The sequence below is a fragment of the Pongo abelii genome, chromosome 10 (genome assembly GCF_028885655.2).
Source record: "Pongo abelii isolate AG06213 chromosome 10, NHGRI_mPonAbe1-v2.0_pri, whole genome shotgun sequence".
Classification (NCBI taxonomy): domain Eukaryota; kingdom Metazoa; phylum Chordata; class Mammalia; order Primates; family Hominidae; genus Pongo; species Pongo abelii.
In genome coordinates, this window is record NC_071995.2 from 3,680,852 (window position 1) to 3,704,553 (window position 23,702).

Genomic DNA, 23,702 nt, shown 5'->3' on the forward strand with positions numbered 1-23,702 from the left:
AGGGACTGTTGTGGGGTGGGGGGAGTGGGGAGGGATAGCATTAGAAGATATACCTAATGCTAAATGATGAGTTAATGGGTGCAGCACACCAACATGGCACATGTATACATACGTAACAAACCTGCACGTTGTGCACATGTACCCTAAAACTTAAAGTATAATAATAATAAAATTAAAAAATAAATAAATGAATTAATTAATTTAATTAAATTTTAAAAAAAAAGAGTTTGTCCAGGCTCCAAACTGCCCTATCCTATCCAGACTTCAGGGAATTAGATCACTATTCTTTTCCAGCCAGATCTTGAAGGGTGAGAGCAGAATTTGTATTACCTTCCCTCCCATTCTCGCCCCACCCAGAGGCTGGTTCAGTATGTTTTTAGGAGCTCTGGAAGAATCACCTTCTCTTTCCCTTCCAAAAGTCTCCTTCCTCCCAAAGTCTCCAGATATTTGCACTTTTTACTATTGGGCACTCATTTCTCTGACTTATGATCCAGCTGTAATGCAGAGATTGAATGTATCTATTATAATCATTGATATCACTGTGCAAACATGTTAATTATAACAGGAGTTGTGAGGAAAGGAAGAGAGAGGCAGGGAGGCTGTGAATCAGGGCAACTAGAGGGCAACTCAGGTGGGGAGGTAAGGGCTGTGTCTGGTTTGTTTACATTGATACCCTCGACACAGTGCCTGGCATGGAGGTGTAATCAGCAAATAGTTGTAGGAAGAAAGAAGAGAGAGAGAGAGTAAAAGAGGTGAGGGGGAGCAAAGAAGGAAGAAAGGGAGGGAAGGAGGAAGGAGGAAAAGAAGGAAGAAAAGAGGAAGGAAAGATGGGGTAATTGGGGAGGTCTTCAGCATCACTCAGGGAAGAAAGGAAAGGAAAAAAATAAGAAATTAGGTAATACTGGGAAACTGGCTTAACTTCACAATTCTGTCTTCATTTTTCCTTCTGTGTTACATACCATGCTGTAGACATTTTTTAATCACCCTCCGATCTTACTACAAGGGTCCATAGTTTCACATTTCCAAACTGCAGCACAGCTTTTCATGTAGGGAGCATCTTGCAAGTTGATACAGGCGTCACTTTCCATGGGCTGTCAGGGCTGCCAGGCTGTGCACACACTGGGCTGGGCAAGGACCCCTCTGCCACCCCATCAGTATCATTACTGAGCTGGCAAAAACTGCACCAACATGCTGGCCCACAGGACTCTCCTGCCAAGCTCCTATTAACCTGATTCCTTAAGCACAATGTTTCTTTTTTTCCCCCACTTTATAGAATAATTGTAAAGTCAATTTACAGCAATAACAGGCTGAATGAAATTCTAAGTTCAACTCAGACAATTCCAATTAAGCAACAAACCTTCTCTGGCTCCTGCAGAGATGCAAATTCCTGACATTTTATTACCAATTATATTTAATTTCAATTTGAAGAAAAACAATGTATTTCCCATTATCCAAAATGGGTCTGTAAACCCCTGTCTGGGACTCTGCTCTGATGAGTGCTCTGTGAGCAGAGCTGCCTGCTCCCGACTCTGGGCCCTGGTTGCTGAGGATCCTGGTGCTATGCTTTAGGGTCCCCCCACCCCACCCTGTGTCCTGCCTCTCTCCAGGGGTGGCCAGGAGCTCACAGCTTTACCTCTGCTCAGGAAAATCATTCACCAGGGACTTAAGGTCCGGGTTCTCACGGACTGTTTTACCAAATAGCCAGTTCCCAAATTCTAAGTCTTCTCTGGCTCTGCATACACAGCACCAGTGACCACTGGAGCTATATATCCATACATATGTATTAGAAATACATGTGAATACAGGTACTGTTCTATTTGTCTAGTAAACATACATCTGCTTGGATATTTGTACATCCATATACACACACATATATTCAGAAATACATTTTTGTGTCAACAAAAGAAAGGCACTCTGAAAAAAAAAGACACTTAGATATTTAACTAAATGACCTCTAAAATCCTTCTAACCCAGAGGTTCTAAAAGTGTATACATGGGTAATATGTAAACTGAAAGGGAAAGAACCTGTGTTTGTTTGGAGTGGTCACTGGTGAGGCGTTTATGGTTACCCTTAGGGAACTGCTGTCGGCTTTGTTTTAGGGGAGGGATGAGCTATGGAGCACAAGACATACTGTCAAGTGAAAAATGTAATGCAAATGCAGAACAGTATGCTTAGTATGCTACTGTTTTATAAAGGAAAAGTGTGTGTGTATGCATGCGTGTGCACGTGTATGCATGCGTGTGCACGTGTATGCATGCGTGTGCACGTGTGTGCATGCACATATATGTGTCTGTGCCTGCATATACACACCATACTCTCAAAGGATCCACAAGAAACCATGACCAGTGGCTCTGATGACTGCAGATCGGGGCCACGTGGGGGACACAGACTTCTTTTTGAGCGTATAACCTTTTGTGCCTTTTGAATTTCCTGCCTTGTCATAACTACTTACTCAAAATAAAAGTTAATTAAAAAACAGAGTTGCTGCTTCTCAGCTGACCTTCATCTTTACATTATCTCTCTGCTTGATAGTTCTTTCTTTATCTCATTTTAAAATCTACTTCTGCTACCTTGAGCATCTTCAGAGATCAGGAAAATTAATTTTGCCTGTTCAGAATTCTTGCTGATCAGTGACTAAGCCTGTTTACCTCCCAGCTTCACCCTTTCCTCTCCCAGCTGCATGGGGGTATCAAGACCCTGTCGGAGAGCATGGGACTATCAGGAGAACTGGGCTCCATCCCTGTCATCTGGCACTAGCTAGCTGAATGGCTTTGGGCCGGTCACTACACCTCTCTGAGCCTCAGTCTCTTCATGTATAAAATGAAGGAGGTGACCCAGAGCATCAAAGTCCTCTCCATCTGCCGGTCTGCAACCCCACTCTGTGGAGAACAAGCTAAGCCTCTCGCTGCACTGCCCTCCTGGCCTCCCTGGATGGGACACGCTCTCCGGGCCCCAGCATGCTCCCTGGCTGCACAAGAAACTGCAAGCTTCTTGAAAACCAGTTTGTGAAGGTTCTGGAGTCATATTTCTCTCTTCCTCCCAACCCTCCCTCCCTCCCTCCCTCTTTTTCAATTCCCAGCCTCCAGAGATTGTGTCTCTGGCTTGGTTAATTAAGATAAGACTTCAGAAAGCTTTGAATCCTCACGCTGTGATTTGATGCTCCAGCACCGGGTGTTTATTTCCATTTGCTGTTCTAATGCTTGTGCCTTCAGATGTTTGTTGCTTTTAGAGCTTGATTGAATTTCAAGAGCCTGCATCCTTAATTCTGTTTATAAAGCTAAATGCCTGTACCTTGTTGACCTGTTCTCAATGAGGAGGAACTGATTTTGCTTGTTCACAATGAAATATGTTGTCCTTCCACAATTGGTCATCCAAGAATTGGAACGGAGGGGCTTATTTTAAGTCAGCTACTTGGGAGTTTTTTTGTTTTTGCTTTTTTTTTAACTAGGGATATCTTACTAGGGTGAAATTCCCAGCTCAAACATGTCTCCTTCCTTTTATTCCAGGCAATTAGTGCCAAATGGTACAGGATTCCACACATAAGTCAAACCAGCAGAGCAGTTTTATTTAGGCCTATGGACCAAAATCCTGCCAGCAGTCAGACAGAGTGAGCACCTTCACTTTTGAACAAGGGGAGTTAACATCTATAAAACAAGTTCTGGTAAGTAGCAACCGCCCTTTTCCCTAAAATCAGACTTTCAGTACTACCTGGTACCTTTCAGGATCAGACACACAATTACTTTTTTCAGAATAAATGAATGAATGAAGAGTGCATGAACGAATGCGTGAGTAAATGATAGCCAGTCCAACTCTTGTAAGAATATTTTCCGCAGGCTTGTTATTCTCTAGGGAAAATCGGCAAGACGTGCCTAACTCTTAGCATCTTGGGATAGTTACTTAAACCTCTGAACCTCAGTTTCCTCCTTGATAATAGCAGAACCTGCCATACCAGGATAATTTTTTTTTTTTTTGAGATGGAATCTCACTCTGTCACCCAGGCTGGAGTGCAGTGGCATGATATGGGCTCACTGTAACCTCTGCCTCCCAGGTTCAAGCCATTCTCCTGCCTCAGCCTCCCAAGTAGCTGAGATTACAGGCATGAGCCATCATGCCTGGCTAAGTTTCGTATTTTTAGTAGAGACGGGGTTTCACCATGTTGGTCCGGCTGGTCTTGAAATCCTGACCTCGTGATCTGCCCGCCTCGGCTTCCCAAAGTGCTGGGATTACAGGCGTGAGCCACTGCGCCTGGCCCAGGATGATTTAAAGATCAAATGAGAGGATGTCATATTATCGACGTAAGTGAGATATATTGAATGCCCAGCACGGTACCTAGCACAGAATAAATGTTTGCCAAATGAATAAGTCATTGACTATATGGATACATGAATATACAAATAAACAAATGAGAGTCCTCTGCCCTGAGCCTCAGAGTACATTTGTTCTAAAACCTAATACTCCCAAGACAAGATAAATGACTGACTCTTCAGGGACTCCTCCAGTTTAAGGTGCAGACCCAGGCTTGATTCTGCCTCAGGTGTGCCTCTGCCTAGTAAATTAACCCCCATGGCTGGACGCCATTGGCAGGTCGGGCCCTGAGAGATGTGGGGTTTCCTGCTACTGGGACCACCCAGTTGAATCTGAGGAACATGGTGAAAAAAATGGGCAGAGATGGAGAGGCGAGTCCAGGACAGTAACACATGCTCCGTCAGATCATATGCTGATCCTGGAAGCCTTCCTGCTTCCCTCTGGTCCCTGTTGGCCTCCCAGGTCTCTACATGACAACAGTCACTTAGGGTCTGTCTGTTCACTCAGCATTTGCCCACAGACTCCTTCATATTTGTTTGTGGAATAACATGTCTTTCTAATCACAGAATGCATTTTCTGAGAACAGGGCTGTACATTTCTTGTCAATCCTAGGCAATGCTGGACATAGAACTGGTCTGCTAAATAGTGTCAGAATCCTAGAAGAGTGTTAGAAGAGCCTCAGGGAGCAACAAGCCCAAATCCACATTTCACAGGCAAGGAGACAGGGTCTCTGAGTGGTGAGGGGACATGCCCATAGTGGGGGGTGGTGCTGGAGGAGAGCAGAGGAGTGGACAAAGGCTGGACTCACATCTCCTTCTCCTGGTGGAGTTTGCAGGCCTCTTGCTGGAGGCTTTCCAACTGCTGCTGAGCATCCTGGAGCTCCCAGGAGGTCCGCTCCAGCTCCCGGGCCAGCTCCTGGTTAGTGAGTTTCAGCTTGGTATTCTCAGCCTTGGTCTCATGCTTGTCATGATGCAGGGCTGTGCACTGACCTTCCAGCTGCAAAGGAATGGGGAGCAGAAGGGAATGAGGAGTGACCACCATTTTCAGGAGGGCCTGCCCTGGCCTCACCTTGTTTTCTCCGCTTGGCAGGCAGGAACCATCACTGCCACCCCTCACTGGCCTCAAGCCTAAATCAGCAGTGTCCTCTCCTCAGTTCACACATATACACTCCTCTGGGCAAGAAGGAGCTTTCAGAGCACATCTTGTCTCTCCGCTGTCTCCACATAGGACCATTAAATAGTCCAGGAGGAGCTGCTCCACTCGAAAAGGAACTGCCACAATCCGTCTGTGTGAATGGCCTTGAGATCTAACCTAAATCCATCTTGTTGTCTTTTAAGCCAATTTCTTTTCCTTGGTCCTTGATGGAGAAGGGGAACAGCTAAATGGCCTGCTTCATAAAACCATCCTTCCCAATTTTGCATGCTGATAGCAAATCTATATATTCCCTTTTCTCCTCTCAACTCCAACTCCATTAATCTAGAGAAGCTTTTAAGGGTAGCCAGAAGCCCTGAAAATTCTTAGGAAATAATTAAAACAGTTCAAACAGAACATAGACCTTTTCTACATCCCTAAAGCAACTAAAAACCCTGCATTTTTATAGCTTCAGCTTTTCTTGGCTGTTGATTCTGCTTTGCAGAGCTTCCAATCCTCTCACCAGAGGAAGAATCAAACCAAGGTACATATATCATAATAAATTTAGTTTAATGAATGTGGCCAGTAAGGGGAGGAAGAAGTAACAACAAGGAATTTGGTGTGATTCTCAAGAGGCTCCTGTGTAATCAGGCAAGCATGCAGTAATTAAATCGAGTGGCAATCATTCATTTGAGGGATAAATCTAATTGCTAGGAACTTAATGCATAATAGAGAGGAAGAGAAAGAGTAGGAGAAGCAAGGTACAACTGTGGATGGGGAAATGGGGAGGCAGCTGGCAGTTCCCGGAGTAGAAATCATCTTGCTGCAGAAGGAAAGAGACCTAAATTCATAGCTTGGGTAGCAGCAGCAGTGGAATAGTCTCTAGTCTTAGCAGCGCTGTCTTCAAGTAGATTTTAATGTGCTGCTAAAAATAGCCCCTCTATTGAAATGGAAGCAATGTGTCTTGGTCTGTCCAGAGCTGGATTCCTTCCAGCACCAGGCACAACGAAACAGGAGGCCAGTGGCACCCTAGCCTGTCTCCCTCAGGAGCCCTTGCTAAGCAGTGGAGGCCACTAAGTAGGAGACTTGCCTAGGTAGTCAGTCTTTCTGGGGTCGTTAGCCAGGTACTCCCAGCCATATAGACACTGCCCTGCAGAGGGCACCACCCAGCCTGCCTCCTGGAGGCTCAGGTACATCAGAGAGGAGTGTCTGGTGTCTGCATCCTTCCTGCAGGGATGGGAGCAGCCACAAAAGATGCCAATGAACCTGTCCAGGCACCACACAGCCAGAGAAGAGACAGGCTGAGCTTGGAAGAGCCTGTTCCAGCAGAGGTATCCATGGCCATTCTAGAGGGAAGAAACTTATCTGCAGCCTCCCCCCAGATATCGTGGTAGACAATGTCTCTTGTACCTCAGCATTCCCCTCTTTTCTTATACAGGAGGCAGGAAACAAATTCAAGTTTTGACATTCTCGTGGCTCCTGGGTATAATTATAGGAACATGTCTGCAGATACCTCGTGGGGGAACGCTTGGCAACTTTTCCAAGTTAAACACCTGGTGTTGGAGAAGTAAAGGCTTTATCTTGGGATCACCTGTGATTTTAAATGCTATCTTTTGCATGACTAAATGGTTCTTCTCAGGTTAAAAACTCAAAAGTCCTTAAGTGAATGGCAGGGAAAGTGGGCAAGAGGCAGAGAAAAGGAGAGAGTGAAGAGCCAGGTACTCTGGGGCCACGGATGGCAACATACCCTTTTCTGCTTCTGGGTGAGCTGCTCCAGCTCCTGCTCCTTACATAACAGTTTCTGCTCCAGCTCTTGACTGCGGGCTTGAAACCTCTCTGTGTCCTGCCAAGCCGGAAAGAGGGACACACAGGACCCAAATGTAGCACACCTGGGTTATAGATTTGTTTTTTCCCACCTTGAACCTACTCAACATCAGGGCCCATCCTATTAGACCATGGGGCTTTTTCCACAGCACTGCAGGGCTCTGGTAACCTGCCTGCCCCATCAGGGAGGACCAAATGAGACAGAGATAGTGCAAGCACTTAGTGAGGCAGGATGCAAACTCCAGCAAGCGTGGCCATGTCCAATGACTGTGTACCACCACCCTTCTCTCCGCCAAAAAAGGGGCAGTGTCAGCCAGTGGTGGAGTACTGAACGGGGAGAATTGGGGCTGAGTTCAAACGTCAGGCTTTGGTCTCCTCATGTGCAAATTGGGGGTGACTGGGGGAGGCAGATGACCCCTCAGACGCCTTCCGACCTGGATATTCTGTTCCAGGTTGGGCATTGGCATCGGATCTCTTAAATTGACCTCACTCTGGAAACACAGGGCGTTCCTCTTCCTCTTGTCTAAGTGTTCATATTTTCCCACTGTGATTGAAGTCTCCCGAGCCCTGCTCCTCAGGATGTTTTAATATCTGCTCCTTCCCTAGGCTGGGCTTCCCCCACAGAGAGGTACTGAAGCAGGTGAGAAGGGGCCTGGCTATGGGATGAGGAGGAAAGTGTGTGGGCTGTCAGGTGCCTGATGCTGTCAACAGAGCCAGATCTGTGGTGTAAGGCCCCTGAGCCGAGCGGGACACAACTTGGGTTCCAGCCCTGGCTTCATCCAACCAACTTGCTTCATTCTTCTGGATCACTGTTTGTTCACAGAATAGAAACAAAAATACCCAAGCCATCTGCAGCACTCCACTTGCCTGAAGGCGGAATGGAGGTACAAAATGTGCAGGAAGAGAAGAAACCATTGTAACTGCCATATAACTCACTACCGGAGCCCCCTGGGGTTCCTGTGATACGGAAGGACTCTTTCCCAAGGAGGACAGCGTGGGATGCTGCACTAGACGGGTGTCCTGGCATGACAGCCGCAGCAGCGCGGTGGGGGAACATGGCCCCCTCGGGCCAGAGGCCTTTGGACACCTCCATTCAAAGGCTCAGGATGCTTCCTTGCGCATCCTCTATCAATGTTACCAGGTTCTTCTGCTCATTTTTAGGCGGGTAAGTGGGCAGAAGAACCACTGGGACAGCCTGTGATTATCCTCATGTTAACCACGTGAATGGCAGAGGTACGATCTGACCAGACAGCACCTGCTCCCAACATTTGCTTCCAGAGAATCAGCCCCAGGGAATCTGCCTCCTTCAGCTTGGCTGCTGCTCTCTGTGAAAAACGCTGGGAGCAGCGAGCGGCTCCAGAATCCCCATGATGATGTGGCTGTACCCACAATAGGCCTACAGAGCATCCTCACAATGCGCCAGGACAGGGCGTTGAGGGGGTCTAGCATCAATCCTGGGGTTGGAAGGTGCAAGTGATTAGGTACTTCCTTCACGGTCAAACAAACTGGTAAGTGTCAAGCCAGGATCCAAATTCTGGTCCGAGGGTCCAGCCTTTTCCATGATGTCAGAAACTGTAGCGCCACTATCCTTGATCTATCTCCAGGCAAAAGCCTTTGTATCTAATGGCTTAATAGTGCTGCGAAAACATCTGAGCAGTTGCCATGTCCACGCAGAAGGCATAAATCTAAGCACTGAGCTTTAAAGGGATTTGGTGTCAAGAAGCGAGAAGGAGGGAGCAGAGGGGGACAGGGAGGCTGGATCACCTGCAGTGATGCAAACTTATCCTTGAATTTTTTTCCTTTGACCTCTGCCCTCACCCATTCCCCATGCCCTGGCCCAGCATTTACTTCTGAAATCACGTCTTTTCCTTTAGCTAGGACCTCTGACCTGTAGTCATGGCCCAGGCAGAGGGGACAAGACGCCCTATGGAGCTCAGCCTCTCTGTGCAGGTTGTCATTTGGGATAAAGGGGGTGGCTGTCCGATGGCGGGGAGGTGGGGTGGGGAGCTGCTGTTCTCAGAAACTATTTTGGGATCTGCTGGTGAGAAGTGTGTGAGTTCTGTCTGCTGTCAACTAGGTTGAGGGGCAGGAGCAGCCAGAACGCTTTCAGGCTCTACAAGAGGGAGGAGGCCTGGAAATGCTTACAAGCCTCCAGAGGGCGCTAATTGGAGGACATGACCAGATTTTCTTGAAAAGCACTCCGATTCCCTCTCAGTTTGAATGACTTTGGTGATAATAAATGCAGCAGTGGTGTTGATAATCTGAGGCAGCATAAAACTTAAAATTGGTTCAAGAGAAGGGGTTGTGATAATAGCCAGGCTTAGTGCTGAGCAGCAAGGGAGACTGCCATCTAAGATCAAAGCCTTTTCTGCTGAGAACCCACCAAGTAGTTAGTCCAAAAATGGGTACTAGAGAGTTCTCTGAAGCTTTTTTCTTTTTAATTTAGTTTTATGAACATGTTTCCAGAAGGATCCTGCTTACCTTGGCAAAGAAGAGGATTTCGCCAATCCTGACCTCTTGAGACAAATGGCAGGGCTTGGGAAGGGGCTGATAAGGGTCAGACCAGGAAGAGGGAAGGGAGTTACCACTGCCTCCATGGTATCTGTGGAAGGTGGGATTTGTTTTTTCTTGGATGTTAAATTTTCCATGTGTCTAAGGGTAAAGGATGGGTAGCACAGGCTCTGATGCTTGTCCACTTAGGGGAGCTGCTGGGCACAGGGTGAACTGGGCTGGTGCATTTGGGTGCATTTGCCATATAAAATCTAGGAAGTCAATGTCAGATCCAATTTAACAGGGAAAGCATGAACCTCCATCCTTTCATTCATTCACTTGTTCATTCATTCATTCATTTAACAAATACTTGTTGAGCAGCTAGTATGTTCCAGGCATTGTCTACGTGCTGAGGATACCTTAGTTAATAAAAGATAAAATCTCTGCTCTTTTGCAACTTATATGCTAGCGGGAGGAGATAGACACTCAATAAAAATAAACAAGGATATTACATGTCCTCTATGAAGGTGATAAATGCCTTGAAAAAAATTACAGCAGAGAAAGAGGGAATCAATAGTGCATGGATGGGGGGACCAAAATCTTAAACTTGGGGAAGACAGAGCAGATACATCAAGCTGGCCTCAGAGCCAAGCCTGGGGAGTGCACACTTACCTTCAGGAGAAACTGCTCCTTCTCACTTTTGATTTGTTGTTCCATCTCCTCATAGAGATGCTGGATTTCTTCATCATAAGCAGCAATTTTCCTACAGAGGTGGCAAAAGGAGAGTCTGCATTGAGGTTCCCCTATTCCACAGTGGTAGCTCCTGGAGCTCAGACACCAGTCCCCCACTCTGGAGCTGTGGGTGTGGGGGTGACAGCACAGGTCAGGTCGGCCAAGGCTACAAGATCAGTCCCTCAGGATCAGCTAACCCGACAAGGAATGCAGACCACAGAGGCCTTGCGGGACCTGCCCCTGCAACTGGTAGATTTCACGTGGACTCTCCTCCTCCCGTCCCCCAGCCATCACTCCTAGATGATCCCTATGCTCCTCGGTGAGGCTTCCCTGGACCATCTCCCTTTATTTTGCTTTATTTCAACACAAGCCCACAGGCCTCTGCCGGACATATCATCCCTGTTCCTGCTGATCCCCACGCTCATAGACTACATGAAGTTGCATTGTGTAGGTTTCTTTCCTGTTCCGTTTCCTGGTTTATCTTGTCCCTGTTTGCATGCTTTCTCTCCACCTGTCCACATCAGGACCGTCTGACCCTGCACTCTCAGAGGACTCTCCCTGTAGGCTTGAGTTTGTGTGATCCATGTTTCTCATGAGATTCTCAAGAGATTCCATGATGATGACAACAAGAGCTACCACACCCCCCACCACAAAGCAAAAGGCACACTGTCTAGTGCCCGTGCCATCTCAGGCTCCAGGGCACAGGCAGACAGTGTGAGACAGGTGAGGCTGGTTGGAGGATGGCGATGACAATGAGATGTCCTCATCTCCACTCTCCTCCTCAGCATCCTCTCCCCACTCTTTCCTCTCCCCACTCAGAAAGTGAGTACCTAAGCATTCTGCTCCTATAGAGAGATGAAGACAAACACACAGCCATGGGGACAAGGTTTGTAGGTCATCCCCAGGGATGACCCTTTTCTGTTTCCCCCCTCTCCCCATGATACATCCAACTTCAATGCCCCTCCAAATTCAAACAGGAAAGATCTGGTATTAGCACTGGAACTGAAACTGGGAGTTACCACACCGAATTATTAACATTCCCAGGTAGTTGCATTTTCATATCTTTTTTGCTGACCAGGCAGTGAAAGACCCTTTTTGTGGCCCCTACTCCCTATCCTCTCCCCATCCTGTTAAGGAAACTCCAGGCTCTGTGAACAGGCTAATGTGGCTGTCAAGGCCTGTTTTGAACATGCAACACACATACACACACACACACACACACAATTTTGGCCCCTGCCATTCTAAACTCAAATGATGGCAAGCCCACCACGCCTTTTATTTAAGAGACTTCAATAATTCAGGAAACGCTCCTGGTTCTCAGTTTTAAGAGGTACTAGGAAGATTTCTGAACTGAACATAAAGGATGGGAATATATTTATTCCCCTGAGCCCTCCATCATTTTAACCCCTACCTCCCATGTCCACTTGGGCCTCCAATCCAGGACCAGACCTTCTCTGCTGTCCAAGGCTTTGCCACAGCCCAATTTCTGTCCCTTTCTCACCTGCTACCTGTTGGGAGAGCATTTTCACCATGTGCACAGGCGAACAATTAACAGGAGTTGTTTTGATTGGCATCCTTCCAGCTTTACAGAAACCACAGATCTGACCCAGAAAAAGGAACAGTGTGTGAGACTCCATGGTCAGGGACATTCATCACAGAGCACAGCCTTGGAGTTCCCTTGCTTGGCTGCACCCCCAAGACCAGAAACTTGATCTTGAGTGACTGTACAATAACAGCCCAGGGTAGGCTCAGCAAGAGATGACAGTCCTCCCAGACCTCCACAAGCCAGGACCTTGTCTTTATGGATACGTCCTGCATCCCTTACTCTTTTTGGCTAAGAGTAAGAAATCTCCTTTTTAAATGACCAATGTTTGGGATTGTTACTTTTGCTCTGAGCTAACTCGTAAGAATTAAAATAAAATCTTGGAGGGAAAGTAAGGAAAAAGGCTCATGCTATTGAACCTGATACTTCAGTGACAGAAGCAGATACTGTTTGAAAGAACTTTCAGAAAGCAAGATGTTTTCTCTTGGTCCCTGGAATTACCTTCCTGTGTTTGAAGAAACTCAGATGCTAGATGGTAAATGATACCAAGGAAAACTTTAGACAGAGATTCCAGCTATATAAATACTGTAAAACTAATAAAGTAAGATGAGAGAAACTTAAACATCGATTTGGCTCTGCTAAAGCCATTCACATAAAGTTATTCCTATAAACGGCTTACCATGTATTTCTAATAACCATGCAGGGCATCAATTCTATAATATAATTAAATGTGCTATATTAACTTTGATCTACTTTTTATTTGATTAAATTAACACACTCTTAAGTTTTTCATGCTCACATACTAGCTTGCTGGTATGTGAATTAGTTTACAAACCACTAAAAAATAACTGGCAGGAAGATAGATAAGGGTTTGAAGAGTGCCTCCTCCTAGCCCTCACTCACAAAGGCTAGGCCTACCACACAGAAGCCCTAGGATTCCAGGTGGGCATCAGAGATCCTGGGCCCAACCAGACTCACATATGGAACCAAGCTTTTGGAAAGCTGGTCTGCTGTGAGAATCTCCAGGCTCGAATGACGATGACAAGCCTGGGTTAGAACACACTAATCCCAGGAATGGGGAAGATTAAGGTGCTGTGCATACCGGTCATGTCACTAAACCAGTGCAGGGACGAGAAGACTTGCATTCTGATCCCAGAACCAGCTCCTTTCCTCAGTGTGACCTTGGGTAAGTGTTCTGACCTGTGAGGTGGTACCTGCCCTATGTTCCTCCCCACATTGTCATAAAGAACAAATGAGAGTGGATGTGAAAAGTGTCAGAACCACAGAGCCCTCAGTAAATGTAAGGGATCATTTACTGTTGTCATTTTAATCATGGACTGTGGAGGGCAAAGGGCAGTGGTCCCCAAGGGGAAGAGAGTCTTGGTTTCAAGGATAAAAGACCTGCTGGGTTTGGAAACGCTGATGCAATTGGGAAGATGAAGAAGAAATAGCTCAGTCAATAAAAGTGCCTGACAGACCAATCCATTAGAGACCCAGGCTGTGTGTGAGCAGGAGCTGCAGAGCCAGGAGTCTGTGTCTGCAGGAGCCCCGCAGTGGCTGCGCGGGCAGCGGCGGCAAGAGACACTAAAAAGATGTGCACATATGGTGAGTCACATTCAGCAAGGCTCACCATATTCTGCCATCAGGGGAAAGAGATAACTCATCATGTTTGCTTATCATATACATCCTTGTTGCCACAATTTCTAAAACCACTTCTATTGCCTAATGCATATAAATGGACTTTGAAGTCTTCTCTGTGAAGATTTTGCCATCTATTCCAACCCTCATGACCCCTTCTCTGAACTCTGATGACAGCATATGTCTTCATTTGATCATTTAACAATTAATCTTAAATAGTCCTGAACAACTGTTTCATTTGGGTTCATGTTGTCTCAATTAGGTTATAAACACGCAGGCATTTATGTCACCCACAGGGCCTGAACTCAAAATGTTAATGCCAAAAACCTGTAAAAACTCAATTTACAATTTTGGGTACCAAACTCAGAAGCTCATGGACCATTTCGAGGGAATACTAGATACCATGGGAGTTAAAGAACTTCAGAGTTGGAAGGTTTGTCTGATCTAACTACCTGTTTGTCCAGTGTTAAAATTCTTGCGACAATACCACGTCAAGGGCTCACCCAGACTAGGTTAGAATACCCCCAGTGACAGGGAACTTGCTGTTTCTCTAAGTAGTTATTTCATCTTTGGGATATTCTTGCTCACAGAAATCTGTCTTTCCATGACTTTACTCTTCTTCTGCATAAAAGCCTTTCATGTATTTCAGAACGGCATCAAGACTTCAAGGAGTTGCCTTGGGTTCAGGTCAAGCCTCTCCACTTCCTCCAACTGTGTCTCACATGGATTTTTTACAAATCCCTTTACAATTCCCTTCATGCTTCTTCAGATGGGCTGTAATGATCTTTCTCAAGCTATGGCAGTGCCAAACTGAATGCCCAGTGTATGAGTCTGACTTGTGCACATTAGAGCTGACTATTGCCTCTCTTGTTCTAGATGCTGCATATCTATTCATACAGCCTAAAACCTCATTAACTTTTCTTGGCAGCCACATTATAGTTGATGTATGCAGAACCCATTTGTCAACTAAAATCTCTAAATCTTACGTCTGTGTGATCATTTTTGTTTTAAAGATGGTACTACTGAATCATATCTCCTCCACTTTGTGCTTCTGCCATTGGCGTTTTGAACACAGAGCAACATCTCAAATGTAATTCTGTTAGATTTTGTGTTTGCTATTTCTAGTCCATCTTTCCAGCCTGTCACTATGCTAATAGGTCTCAGTTGGTCATGCGGTGTTTTCAATGACCTTCCAAGTTTTGTTGACATTTTGAATCTTCAATCAGGATGTAGGCTAAATAATCTATAATGTTAGTTTTTATAATTTAATGTATCTGAGAGTTATTTAAAAGACAGTTTATTAAAAGGTACAAACTATTGGTTTCTAGTTTTATTATATTATAGTAAGAAATGGTTTTGAAATCTATTGGTTATCTTTCCTCTGTAGCCACAAACATGATCAATTTTTGTACAACTTCTATGAGAGGGGTATATATTCTATTAGTAAGACACACAATTCTATATTCATCTCTAAAGTGTATTCATTGATGGCTTCAAATACTTTATATCCTTCTTGTACTTTTGCCTGACTAATGTGTCAAATCTGAAGCAAATTTGTTAAAGTCTAAAGTCTTTTTTTAATTAAGTTTTCTTTATTTTTTCTAAAAGCTACTGCCTTATGTATCTTGCTGTTGTGTTGTTTGGTGCATTAAGCTTAATATATGTTGTATCTTCTTTATGGATGGAACTTTTTTTATTACTTCAAAACATTCCCCGTTTATCTTCCTTTACTCTTGCTATTGGAAAAATGTTAGACAAAATGAGGACAACAACCTGTAGCAGAGATCTCTGAGATGTTAATTAGTGACATGTAGGCATAGCTATTCAACCTATCTTATCTTAGCCATTCTCAAAACACTCCTTCTGGCCGGGCACAGTGGCTCACGCTTGTAATCCCAGCACTTTGGGAGGCCAAGGTGGGCAGACCACCTGAGGTCAGGAGTTCAAAACCAGCCTGACCAACATGGCGAAACCCCCTCTCTGATAAAAATACAAAAAGTAGCCAGGTGTGGTGGTACATGTCTGTAGCCCCAGCTACTCAGGAGGCTGAAGCAGGAGAATCACTTGAGCCCAGAAGGTGGAGGTTGCGGTGTGCCAAGATCAGGCCACTGCACTCCAACCCTGGGTAACAACCTGGGAAAATAAACAAACAAACACTTCTTCACCTGGCTCCCAGAACTCAAGTGGTATCTATTTAATTATTTCATTTTCTACCATCTGACCCTAATCATTTTGAGTCACATAACGCAGAAGAGACGAAGAAGAGGTAGACGAAAGAAGAGTGAGGGCAAGAGACATGAGTTCTCAGTGGAACAGAAAGACAAAGATGTGAAGGAGCCAGAGTTAGCAACAGTCATGAGCACTAATATTTATCCTCCCCATCCTTTTCTTTCCCCATGATAGCTGGGTAGTTCTTCTGGCATGTTTCAGGGTAGCCTAGGTCACAGACCGTTTGCTGACACAGGTATGGTTGCCTCAAAGTTCATTAGATCCAGAAACAGAAGGTCTGGGTTCAAGTCTTGGTTCTGACATTTACAATCTTTCTGGCCTTGGATAAGTCACATTACCTCAGTAAGCCTGAAGTGTTCTATATCTGAAAAATCAGTTGGTAATACCTACTTTAGATAGAAGTTGTGAAGATTAAAAAAGATAATGCATGTGGAAGTGTCTAGCACAATAAGATGCATTTAACAAATTCTAATTAAATAAGTTTTCTGATTCTCCAGAGGCCAAGGACCCCATTCTGAGAGCCACTGCTCTATAGCTCCTTCAGATGTCAGCCAAGGGTCAAGTAGGAACTGGGGGGTGGAGGATCAAGTGGCAGCTTGTTGTATGTGGTGTGAAGAAATGTGTGCAGGAATGGTGAAGGAGTTGGGGACAGAAGACACAGGGGTGGATAAAACCTGACGAGGCTCAATAGAGAAGACTAAATGTAGAAAGAGAAGTCCATACATCCTACCAACATTGAAAAGTGTTGATTAAGCCCTTCTTACAGTATGACTCTGGGCAAAATAGTTTAGATTGAAGTTATACTCTCTGTGTAATTTAGCATCTAAGAATATTGAGCCCAATGCTATAGTGACAGGGAGGAAAGGAACAGACAGAAGAAGCCATGCACCATGAGGCAGACCCAAAAGAACCCTCCTAGGTTCTGGCTGATGGTCATCCTGTGACCTCAGAGCCCTGCTAGGGGGAAGTGAAGGAAGCTACCTGCTCTGGTGGTAGGGAGGATGGGGGAGTTATCAGGGGAAAAGCTAAGAAGAGGTGAGTTCAGAATAGGGAGATTTTCAACAGCAGAGGGGAGAGAGTACCAGTGAGATACTGCGGATGCCATAAGGGCAGTGGTGGATTAGAAAGAATGAGTCCTACTGAAAACCCAGGTACAGCTCAGGGCATTAAACATCTTCACTCCAAGATATCTGGTTCTGGCAAATGTCCCTCTCTAAAGGATGGCTGTGTGTGTGTGTGTGTGTGTGTGTGTGTATGTGTGTGTGCGTGCGCACATGTTCATGTGTACGTCTGGTGCTGGGTTACTGGGGAGCTAAGGATGGGAGGAGGATGGGATATGTGAGAAGGATATAGGGGTGAAGAATTCATTATTCTAGTGTAAATACAAAGCGTAGCTTCTGAGAGGCCTTTACAGATAATTTGCAGGGAACTAGAAGGTGAGATGTAGTTAGCATTAACTTATCCTGCCAGCCTCCTACAGGAACTGTGAAAATTAATTAACCTTCACAAAGTGCTTTGCACACGGCGAGTTAAGGTGCTACGCCGGAGCGAAGCATTAATACTCAACATCACTGGAGCTCCAGCTAACAGCACATAGGCCAAGGCCTTCCTGCTGTGGAATACTGCTTGGTCAAAAGATTTTTTTCCTGCTCTTTCTCTCCTTTGTCCTCCCTTTTAAATAAAATCTGTTGGGATGTCAGAGGGTCTTAGAAAGTCATCCATTCCCCTGCCTAGGTTGTAGGCAGGAGTGTGCTGAAATCATTCCAAGAAAAATGTAGCTTCTGCCTTTTGTAAATGAAAGTGTAGGCTTGGCCTTGGAGAGAGGAAATGGCATTTCTCTACAATTTAGGTACATTTCAGGAGCTTGAACTCAAGGCAGAGTTTCAGAAATGGCCACTGGCCTTGGAGAGTAGCCACTCTGATTGCAAGTGTCTTTGGGGCTGTGGTTTGATCAATTATGTCTCCTGGTCTGCAAAGTTAGATGCAAAGAGAAGGAGAATCCCTCCTCCCCATCATAGAATGAAGGCTTATAAAGCTCATGTATTTCTTATGCCTCTGTTTTTCAAATGAAGAAAATGAGGGTCAAAACAGTGAAGTAACTAAATTTCCAAGGGTCAGAGCAGCAGGCAGAACCCAGGCCTTGACTCGGGTCCCATGGTTCCATTCACATCACTACAACATCTGGCCCAGCAGCCTAGGTTGTAAAATAGATAACTCCCTACATTTGCATTTAGAACTGTCAGTCTTCCAAATTACACCTGGAATCTGTCAACTGGGGAGTGAGCACGAACTGGAGCAAGGTATGGGGCCAACAGTCCGCACTGCCACGGCCAAAGAGAGGCAACATTATGGGAGGGGCTTGACTCCCATTCCCCCATGTTACCCACATTCCCTCCCACTCCCCGCCCCAATATGCTGATCACAGAATGAAGACCCTCGACTGCAGAAGTCTCAAGAAGTCTGCTCTTTGCAAGAGAAGAACATGGAAGCAAATTCAGCCTCAGCCAGTTTTGTGCTTGGGAAGGGAATGGTAAACAGGGTTTTAGACTCCCCACTGCCCTCTGCCACCTTCTTCAGGAAGCTGCAGTCCTCTGACAGCTAAGAAGCTCTCACTAGAAAAATCCTGTTTAGAGTTTTGTTCCCCTGAAATCAGTCTCTCTCAGTCTCTGTAATTATCTGCTTATCTCTGTCTCTCTCCATCTCCATCTCTCTCACACACACACGTGGGCGCATGCACGTGCACACACATACATGCATGATTAGAGTAGAGCTGAATGAAAGGAAAACGTAAGAGTCTGTAGAAAATTCTGCAAAGGCTGTGAAATTGCTGATTGGATTTTCAAGATGGATGGTTTCTTCCAAATTAGATTCTGCTGCCTGTATAAACCAACTTTGCAGCTTTATCCTATTCTATAAAGCAAATCATTTTTTATTAGTCACGTTTACAAAGCGTGCCCATGGTGTACACAGAGCATAAACAGTCCTCACTTTTCAATTTGCTCTCAGGGCAATGTTAACAATATGCTCAACATAATAATATACCCACAGAAGACATGCATTCGATTAAGTCACAACCTCGTCACCTAGAGTCCTCGCCGAGAACTTCACCCTAAGAATAGGACTAGCATTCCAGATTGGAAGGGCACCACGGGATATACCTTTTGCTGGCTGACTGATTCTGGAAGAACTGGCTAAAGCAGCATTTCTCAAAGTGTGGTCTGCAGCCTGCCTGTATCAGAACCGCCTGGGATGTGTGTGTTATGGTGCGCGTTCCTGGGCCCCTTCCCTGAGATGCACTGATTTAGACTCTCTAGGGGAGGGGGAACTACCTTTTAATTTAAAAAATCCTCTGGTAAATCTAAGCAACCTACCATTCAAGAACTATGCAGCTGAGGCCTTCCCCAAGGTCACTAAGAACTCTGTGGAATGTAAGGGCCACCTGCCAGGAATATGAGACTTTATTTGCTGCCCTATCTGGAGGCAGGGCCAGTGATGTGATGACATCTCTTCCCTGAAAAGCTTTGGGGACAGTTTTCTTGTCCTCGAGGCACCACAACACAGGCTGCCAATCCTTAGGCTTGTGTGGGGGTGCAGGCCATCATAGCTGAGGCTGCCTGTCAGTCTGTAAGGTGCACTCCCTCCTGGTCTGGACACCTTCCCAGAGCACAGGGAATCACTGTGGACAGGAAGTGGCTGAATAGCAGCTGGTAGGGGCTGCAACTTAAGGGCCTGTGAGCTCCTAAGAAACTGCCTGAGGTCTGATTCAGATGGACCAGGGAACACTGTGCAGATGAGGAGCTGATTCCAAAGAGGGCATGGGGACTGCTGCTAAGCTTGTCAAGGCTGATGCCAAACAGGCAACAACCAATGATGCCAAACAGGCAGCCAGCTGGTATTCCCAGGCTACAGAGCTGCAGAGTAGTGAGCCGGAGCCCTCGCAGAGCACAGCCTGGGGCTGGCCTTTGATCTAGAAAACACTTTCATTCAGAGCTCAAAGCACCCCACTCAGATGCTGCCTAATTTATCCTTGCCCCCATACATTACAAATACAGACGTTAAGCCCCCACCTCAGACAAGTGAACTGGCCCCCCTGGGGTGGGACCTCTGGCATCCCAAAGCGGTTCTGGTGAAAAGTCTGTATCTACTGCTGCCTCCAGACAGCACTGCTCTACGTCCCCTGGAAATCTCAAGCTTTTGTTCCAGAAAAAGGTAAATGCAGGGGATGCTTTCCATGGCAAAGAAATTCCCAATTCTAAGTTCTCCCCAATGTCTACACTATATCCCTCATGCTAAATTGTGAAGACCTCCGCACATCTGCACTGTGAATGCAGAAGGGACTTGCTCAGTGGAAGTCTCACCTCCCTTCCTTGGAGAGAAGTAGAGGCCCAGAAGGGGCTTGAATCCGAAATTTCTTCAACCTCTGTGCAAAAGGACAAGGGTGTGGGAGACTGAATGCTCCCAGACTCCTTTCCTGCTCCTATTTCTGATATGCATATTAAAAAAAATTCATGGCTGTGAGTGATGAGGACTCTGGGTTGTTTCTAACAATGCTCCAGGACACTCTGAGGGGTTCTCCTGGCCTCAGCTATCAAGGGCTTGCCTAGCACTCAGCCACCTCAGTTGCCACCTCCTCCCTCCCAGGAAGTGGGGTAAATGTGAGGAGGAAGCTGGGATGGGCCTTTTCCACTCACAGCCACAGTGCGACCTGGGGGATATGGCCCAGCCTGGGAGGCTGGGGACAGGGAGTGTGTGTCCTGCCTAACCTGCATAAGGCCGGACTCCCCCAGAGGTCAGCCTCATTTTCTCTGGCCCTGTGGGAGAAAGGTGTGTGGTCTGCACAAGGAGAAAAAGTAGGGGCTGTTCTGCCCATGGCAATGCTGTCTAATGTTTCATTTGCAGGAGGATTTTCTGGTCTGTCTTGTGCAGAATTTCCATGCATCTAAGCGCTGTCTCCTTGGTGTGATCATGAACTCCTCAAGGAGAGGGACTCTATGTTCCCTTTGCTTAACTCAGAGCCTGACAAGAGGGAGTGCTGGTTCGATGCTAGCTACTGGTTACACACAGACTGTGTTCCCCCTGGTGCCTGGCCTGGAGTGGACATGCAGCAGGCATGACCTGAGCTGTCATCCCCAGCTTCCAGGATAGGCACTCATTGAAATGTCATCCACTACAATGAAAAGTGAGTGTGTGGAGGCGCCTGGGAGATATTCTCACAGCTCACCAGAACCCGCTCTTCTTGGGATTCCTCTAGGCTCCCTCCCAAATCAGGCCATCCCCAAGAGACTCCTCCCACTTCCTCTCTAAAACCTGAAAATGTCCCTCCCACAAACAACCTCACACCTCCAAACTCACTTTCTAGATGTCTCAGAATCACTTAACCTCACCCCGAGTCATTTGCAAAGAATCCCATTTTCATATCCTATACCCTATTGGGATTTCCAGTCTCTTGTTTGACATCTGAGTTACAAGTGCCTTTATACATAGGTCCACCAGCAAGGTGTGACCCACCTTTTTTTTAAAAAATAGAAGAGACTAAAAGAGGCTCTAGTAGAAAACATCTGATGTTGCCAATAAGGAAACTGATGCACAGAGAGGTAATGCAAGTTGCCTGAGGTTACACAGCTGGTAAGTGCCAGTAGCTGGGCAAGAGCTCCAGTCCTTCCTGCCTCCTATTTCAGTGCCCCGCTCAAAACAGTCTGCAGTTCTCTGGTTCTGCATCCAGAGCATACCTCTGGAATGAGACTGGCCAAAGAGTTCAGTGAGTCCCCAATCCCAACACAGTTCCCTAGCAGGGAGTGGGCCTTGATCAGCTGACCCCAGAGCAGGCATGGCTGGCAGGGATACTGACTGAGGATGGACATGGAGAGGCTGGAACCTTTGGCTGAGCTGGTTTTGCACATGCAGCCAAGAGTGGCTCGACTTTCATCTCAAAACGTTTCGAGCACAATTACTAAATGAGGACAAACCACTAATACAGGCCCTTAAAGATGGATGCCAGGGCTAAGCAGCTCTCCAGCAAGTCAGGGGTACTTGTTTCTTCCTGCAGAAATGCAGGCCAGCAGAGGAGGTCCTGCAGATGAGATGCCAGGCTAAGGCTGGGTAATTGCCCACTGTTTCAGACTGCAATTATCTCCTTAGAGAACAGAAGAATGCCTTCCTGTCTGGGAGAGACCACTTAACTTTTGCTGTGGCTCCTCCAGGTGATCAGTGCTGGGGTCAGAGGGGAGAAAGGGTGAAGTGGGGTCAGCAACTAATCTAGCTGCCTCATTTTATAGATAGGAAAACCAAGGCTCAAGAGAAAACAAAAAATTTGAGCAGCGTCACAGAGCTAGCTGGTTGCAAAGCCATACATGAGTCAAACCCAGAAACTCCTGATTCTCAGCCTCCTACTTCCCAAAGTTACATGCTAAGCACCTGGACACCGTGCTAAAATGCAGATTCAGTGGGGCTGGGGGCGAGACTCTGCATTCCTAAGATGTTTCCAAGTGACGCCAATGTTGCTGGACCATGGATTACACTTTCAACAGCAAGTCTCTACACTGTCGTCTGGAAGGATACAGGGATCCTTAAACTTAGCCTCTGATTACAGTGAGGCTCAAATTCTCCACTTCAGCCAGACAAATCCTCTAAGACTAACAAAGATACTTATTTAAAATACTAATAATAATTATTTTGACATTCATTGAATACTTATGTGCCAGCACTGTTCCAAATACTTACATGCATTATCTCATTTAATACTGAAAACTCTGTGAGATGGATACTGTCCCTATCTTACAGATAAGGAAGCTGAGACTCAGAGAGGTTAGGTAACTTGTCCTAAGTTGCATAGCTAGTAAATGGCAGACTCAAGAATCCAACTCAGTTCCGTCTGATTCTTAATTAGGTAATGGCTACATAAAAATATACCTTTTAATCCTTCCCTTCTCTGAGCTTTGGGAGCCTCTCCCCAGAATGTTCTTAACAGTTCTCCAGCCAAACTATGTTTCCTCCAGTGATACTTGTCCTCAGCTTCCTCATAATGCAGAGTCCTAAAAGTCCTTTCTCCCCAGATCTGTGTATACCCAATGGACCTCAGCAAGTTATTTTTAGAGTTAAGGTCGGGGAGACACAAGATGAAAAGGAGCCGGGACTCAGAATAATGTGTAAATAGATGATCTACACAGCGACACATGGTGATCTCTTCTTGTTCAATTAGAGGCTGCATGTTTGCTCTAAGACTATTTCAGCACAAACTCTGAAACTGCCTTCCAGACTTTGCTGGAAGTATCTGAATGGAGGAGCAGGTGGTCTGTGGAACTGCATAGCCAAGGGATTGTTGAGGCTTCCTACAGAATATGAGCAAATCTCTGGGTGTGTACAAGATTTCATGGCAGAAGCATGGGGTAGGGCCTCCTCTGTATGCTTCCAAGCTCTACTCAAACCCAGCCCTGTGTTGTGGCCTCACCTTCAGGGTTATGAACCATCCCTAGTCATACCACATCTAAGTCCACGTTCACAAAATGCGAGCTCATGGCTGTAAATGTGTGTTAAAGGACTATGAACAGCACAGTGCCCATAACCATGCATTCTCATGAAGGGACTGGTACCTAGCAGGCTTGCCCCAGTTTTGTGATATACCTGCCTGTTCTGACACTGGTTCAGTTCTTCAGCAGCTTCTTCAGATTCATGGCTGTGAGGGAGGAGGACTCTGGGTTGTTTCTAACAATGCTTGGTCCTGTCTCCTGAAGAGGTCTTGGAGGCAAATAGGGCAGACGAAGAGACATGAGGCCGTGAGTGGGGAGAGCGGCCAGGAGGAGGGACATTCAG

At 46.1% G+C, this 23,702-nt stretch overlaps 1 protein-coding gene across 5 annotated transcripts in view; it reads right to left on the minus strand.

Annotated features, from left to right (window-relative positions):
- Positions 1 to 23,702, minus strand: part of CRACR2A (calcium release activated channel regulator 2A) — a 146,627-nt gene that overhangs the window by 41,956 nt on the left and 80,969 nt on the right. For all 5 annotated transcript variants that reach the window (XM_054526683.2, XM_063711995.1, XM_063711994.1 and 2 more), the window contains 3 exons: positions 10,424 to 10,514; positions 7,185 to 7,280; positions 5,115 to 5,302 (listed from right to left, as the gene is read on the minus strand). In XM_054526683.2, the coding sequence (XP_054382658.1) occupies positions 5,115 to 5,302; positions 7,185 to 7,280; positions 10,424 to 10,514 (375 nt within the window). The remainder of the gene's footprint in view (positions 1 to 5,114; positions 5,303 to 7,184; positions 7,281 to 10,423; positions 10,515 to 23,702) is intronic.